The sequence below is a fragment of the Diabrotica undecimpunctata genome, chromosome 7 (genome assembly GCF_040954645.1).
Source record: "Diabrotica undecimpunctata isolate CICGRU chromosome 7, icDiaUnde3, whole genome shotgun sequence".
In the NCBI taxonomy this organism is placed as follows: Eukaryota; Metazoa; Arthropoda; class Insecta; order Coleoptera; family Chrysomelidae; genus Diabrotica; species Diabrotica undecimpunctata.
In genome coordinates this window covers 16,351,032-16,356,920 of record NC_092809.1, presented here as the reverse complement: position 1 = coordinate 16,356,920, position 5,889 = coordinate 16,351,032, and the positions used below count along the sequence as shown (strand labels likewise).

Sequence of the window (5,889 nt, the reverse complement as noted above, 5' to 3'; positions counted from 1 at the left end):
CGATATAAACATAGACAGCATAATACGGAATAATAGAAAATAAAATATGACGAAGGGATATCTTGATAAAGATACAATCTTTAATTCTCTCCTATATGCAAACTATTTGATGTTATTATAGTTGCCGGGAATAGAAATAAACTAGAAAAATGAAATTTTAATCATTCAAGCCAATGTACATACATGTATACCAATGGGTATATTAATTTTATTATTTCACATAAAAATAAAACTAATGGCTTTTATTGACACATTCCCAAAAACATCAAACATTGTTAGCAGATGGTATGATGTATATCTATATCCTCTGCGAAAGCCAGCCTGTTCAACTTTTTGGTAATTATCCATTTTGTAAGTCAACCGATTGTTAATAATTCTTATAAATAGTTTGTATACTTGACTAAGCAACGATATAGTTATATAATTGTTTAGGTCACATTTGTGCTCTTTTTTGTGTAAAAGTACTAGTAGACTTTCGTTCCAGTCTTTAAGGATTTTGGTATAAAGGAGACATCTATTAAATAGCTTTGTTAGTATAGCTATTGCTACTGTCTTACTTGTTTTCAAGAGTTCTGGAGCCGTTACCGTCGTGTACTGGAGCTTTATTATTATATAGAGAGATTCGAAATAGAAAGAGCTAAAAAGTTCTTTCTATTTCGAATCTCTCTATATTTGGTAGTACCTGTGATCCCACGTTTTTTATTTTTCTTTTGACGTTTTCTATTATCGATTCATTACGCTAGGCGCACACACATCGAATTTGGATGGTCGATAAAATCTCGAAAAAAAGCATACGCATCGATCGCCAAATGGCACGGGATTGATGCCGTGGCGTGTGGTGTTCGATCACTGCCATTGCATGAACGGCTGCCGTGACAAATTCGATGTGTGTGCATCTAGCCTTAGGCTGATTTTGCGAGCTGTACAAGGTTTTGGAAAAGTCTTCGACTATCTTTGTTATTTTATATTCGTCCTTCTCTTCCTTATTATTGGTGTCTTTGGTGATTTTTTGGGCACCTAGTGCTGGTCTTTTTAGTCATTTTAGACATTTTAGAGCTCTGTTGTTTTTAATGACTTGCTCTATTAAGTTCCATTTGATTTTGTCGTGATTTGGTTCTTTTTTATTTGTTTTATTTAGTTCTAAGTTTGCTTGTGTGGCTTTTGTTTTCCTCTAGTAGTTGTCTTCCTTCCTTCATTATTTTTTTAGTTTCGTTGCTTATTTTGTCTTTTTTGATTCTTGGTTTCTTTTCGAACTTCTAGAAGGTGTTTATTTATATTTTTGTTAGTGTCAATTTGATCTGGATTATATGAAGTAATTGATTCAAACTTGCACGCTAAGACGTTTCAGAATTCCTTTTCATGTGTTCTTACCGTAAAAGCATCTATTTGCGTTGTTTTTTTAAAGATCCTTTTTCTCTCTTCTTTCATGTTAATATTTATTTTCGCTATAACTTCTTCTTCTTCTTCTTCTTCTTCTTCTTTTTCTTCACTGGCTTTACAACTCGGGGTGAGTCTCTTTTCTCGACCGGCCTACTAATTCTTCTACCATCTGGTCTTTCAAAAAAACACTCTCTTTAGCACTCTGTCATCCTCTGATCGTACCACGTAAGCTGCCCATCTTATTCGGTTTGCCTTGATATGTGTATCTATGTTTTCAGTTCCATACAGACTTACCAATTCAGCATTGCGGCGTCCTCTCCAATCCCCTGTGAATTCATCTCTTTGAGGGCCAAATATTATTCTGAGTACCTTTCTTTCAAATATTAGAAGCTTATTGATTTCCCTCTGGTTGAGAGTCCATGTTTCACTGCCATATGTAATAATTGGGCTAATAATCGACTTGTACAGTGTTAATTTAGATTTTCTCTTGAGAAATTTTGATCTTAATAATGTTGAAAGGGAGTATAATGCTCTATTTCCCGCAGCCATCCTTGCTGATACCTCTTTCTCTATGTGGTTGTCCGCTGTGATTATCGCCCCCAGGTCTTTAAACTCCTATACTACTTCGAAGTTGTAAACATTAATACTGATGTTCTGCCTAACTCTTGGTCTTGGATTTTTGGTTACTACCATGTATTTTGTCTTTTCTTCATTTATTTGGAGACCCAGACTACTTGTTTCCTCCTCTAGCTGTGAAAGCACCAATAACGTCTCTTTTAGAATGCGTGACTGCATCTATATCATCAGCAAAGGCCAGCAACAGTTTTGATCCTTGATCAGCAAATCCTCCTGTCAGCTCAAACGATATTTTACTTATTGCATATTCTAAAGCAAAATTGAACAGCAACGGTGACAAGGGGTCCCCCTGCCCAAGTCCTGAATTTATACCAAATGGCATCGATGTTCTGCTTCCTATCTTTACTTGCGCATATGAGTCTGTCACGCACATTTGCGTTAATTCAACAAATTATCTTGGTATTCCCATTTCTAACATTGCTATCCACAATTTGCTTCTTTTTATGGAATCATATGCGTGCTGGAAATCTATGAAAATTTGGTGTACATCGCGGTTGAATTCCCAGTTTTTCTCTAATATTTATCAGATGGTTATCTGATTTATAGTTGACCTTCCAGCACGAAAGCCGCACTGGTAGTCGCCTCAAAATTTTTCCGAATATGGTGTGAGTCTCGTTAGCAAGATAATTGATAACACTTTATATGATGTGCTAATAAGCGATATGCCTCTATAGTTTCGGAATTATTCTTTGTTTTCTTTCTTATATATGGGAATTATAACGCTTTCATTCCATTCTTTAGGCATTTTCTGTTGTTGCCATACTCTCAGAATGATGTCATACAACTTTTGGTGTAAAAGGATTCCTCCTTTTTTTAACAACTCTCTATTTATGCCATCATTTCCTGGTGCTTTATGGTCTTTTAGAGACGCGATCGCATTCTTTACTTCCTCAAGTGTTGGTGCTGGTATTTCGATATCTGCAGAATGAAACGTAATATCTGCTTCCTCCGTCTCACTTTCAATATTTACTAAATTCCGAAAGTATTCCTTCCATCGTTCGACGATTTCCGTTTCTATCATTATAAGTTCACCTGCTTCATTTCTCATAGGCTGTGTTACTCCAACACTAGCTCCTTTTTTGACTGACTTCACTTCACTAAAGAATTTCCTTATTTGATTCCTCTTGCCACTTCTGTCCATTTCCCGCATTTGCTGTTCTAGTTAGCTTCTCTTTTTAGTTCTGAATAGTCGCCTTGATTGTGTTCTTGTTCTGTTAAAATCTGCTTTGTTCTCATCTGTGGGGTCTTGTAGCATTTTCAATCTTTTTTTCATTTTTATTTCCAGAATTTCCTCGCATGCTTTGTCAAACCATTTCCGTTTTGGGCGAGTCTTCTTTTTTCCAATGGTTTCCTTGGCTGCTTGTTCTATAACTGATGCTACTTGCTACCATGCTTGTTCTAACTCTACATTATGCTCTTCCTCTCCCAGCAATTGGAATCTGTTGCTTATTGCCACTTGATAATCCAGTTCTTTATTTGGTATTTGTAGGGCTTCTATGTTCCATATTTCTCTTTTTTCTTGTTGTTCCAGTTTCTGTATTGATAATCGCGTTTTTAACTTAGATTTTGACAGAAAGTGATCGCTGTTGCTATCAGCTCCCCTCATACTTCGCGAATTAATAATGCTACTAGCGTGTCTTGCGTCAATGAGGACATGATCTATTTGATTTCGTGTTCTTCCATCATTTGCAGCCCATGTGACCTTGTAAATGTCGTTTCTCTCTAATTGGGTGGATTTAATGATCATGTTGTTAGATATTGCGAATTGTGTTAGCCGCTGTCCATTATCATTTGTTGTGTCGTGCAAGCTATGCTTACCAATTACTTCTCTTAAATAATCTTCCTTACCTAGTTTAGCGTTGCAATCGCTATAACTAACTAAACTTATTGTAACGAAGACGATATATTATAATCACAAAGAACAGAGAATTGAAAATACGATAAAACCATATTATCCACTAGGAAACTAAGTTCCTGTAGCTGGCTGTATACCATGTATCACAAAAAAAATTATTTAAAATTTTTATAAAAGGTATAAATATTTATACCTTTTATAAAAATTTAAAATAAAATTTTTTTGTGAAAACAATATTACTCGATGAAAAATTGCCTATAAATAAAAAATAAATATCAAAAATAACGAAAATCAACGTATACAAAGTAATCTACCGCCCAACAATCACTTACTGATGCAAGGCATGGACTTTATTCCACGGACAGAAAAACAAAATTCAGGCCATACGAATTAAATGTCTAAGAGGAGTTCGAGGTGTGACAAAAAGAGATCAACTAAGTTCCCAAATTAGAAAAGACCTTTAAGTAAAATTTAACATGAATAAAGTGAGAATTACTTGTTTTCATTTAACACAAGAGCTTTCTTAATTTGATCAGAAGTTTTTGATGTAATAAACATTATTATCTGAAACTAAAACAAATGAATTGTCATTGAATGATTCACATTTAGTCATTATTTCTGACACATAGAATGGCACATTTATTTTCTTTATCTGCGCTTAAATATAACACTTTAAGTGATGCTGCTATTTGTTTTACCAAATTAAGTGTAAATTTGCACCATGTGTATAAAAACTATAGATTTTTAATTCCCATATGTACCCATCTTGCATAGCTCATATTTTACTCTTCCGCTAATATTGGCAAATACTAAAAATAGATGCCTAGATGACTCATGCTCCTTTTCCTTTGAACCACAGATATATAAGTAATAAACAAAGTCCCATTGAGTTAAAATCGCATATAAAAACCAAGATGTGTTTAAAATTTAAATTTTCAACTTTTTGTCTTATCTTCAACTCGGCGACTATTATACATTTTTATATCTGGAGGATCTCAGTGCTGAACTACAACTAGAATATTAACATATGCCCTTAAAAGGCCAATGTACGCCAAACACGGCATATATGTAGATATTGTGTATGTACGGAAATTTACCATGGCTGTCAGGTCAGTTGGTTCCTGTACAATACATTTTCCACAAATGGTTAATCTGTGTAAACTGTCAATATTTGGAGATGAATTAGTGTTGTTATGAACGTGTTAAGGTCGTGATAAGAATTTCGGTTACAAAAAAACCATTTCAACAAGTCTTCGGAGTGGTACTTTTATCTTAATAGGATTGACCCAAATTTTTAATTATTTTCAGAAATTTTTAAATTCGGTAATAAATATACATGTTGAACTAGTAAGTCTACTTGCTCCATTATTGTAATAAAACTTTAGCAATATTAAAAAATTTTAACCTGTCATCGACTTCTAAAAGTAAAGTTTGTTTAGCAAAAAATGGTTGACTTATGGTCTCTTAAAAATTAACACTGACTAGACGGTACTTCTATAAGAAAGCAAAGGTTCCACAAAACTTACAATAATTACGACGACAAAAATTGTCTTATATACCCGAAATTAATGTTTTCAAATGAGTTCTAAAATAAATTAAATCAATTTTTCCGTCGACCATCCATTTATGATTAATTTTAACACCCTCAAAATCATTGATTAATGACCCCTATTAATGAATGATTTTCTATTGATGAACGATTTTATTATATGCAACACAACATACATTGCTTGTATAAATTAATTTAACCACATTTAACGCTCTGTGATTGGCAGTGACCTGTGGTGTAGGCAACCAAACATATAGGTACCTATTTATATTCCCACTAAAAAATTATTTAAAATGACATGGCCGCTGTAAGTACTGTCTGTCATTGTATGTCATTATTTATCGTTAAGTAAATAAAAATTTAAACTAAGATATTTTTATTTCTGAAGTTCGGTCGACGGAAAAGTTTTGTAACGAACTCGTGAATTAAAATGGCGATTAACAATCTCGAACATTAACGCACTTGCTTC

At 33.8% G+C, this 5,889-nt stretch overlaps 1 protein-coding gene across 1 annotated transcript; it reads right to left on the bottom strand.

The window, feature by feature from the left end:
• Positions 1-2,698: 2,698 nt before the first annotated feature.
• LOC140446285 (uncharacterized) lies at positions 2,699-3,166 on the bottom strand. Its single transcript, XM_072538821.1, has one exon. The coding sequence runs from the start codon at positions 3,164-3,166 to the stop codon at positions 2,699-2,701; it is 468 nt and encodes a 155-aa protein (XP_072394922.1).
• Between the last annotated feature and the right edge of the window lie 2,723 nt (positions 3,167-5,889).

Coding starts and splice junctions, on each gene's coding strand:
- LOC140446285 (XM_072538821.1), bottom strand. CDS start 3,166: ATGCGGGAAATGGACAGAAGTGGCAAGAGGAATCAAATAAGGAAATTC.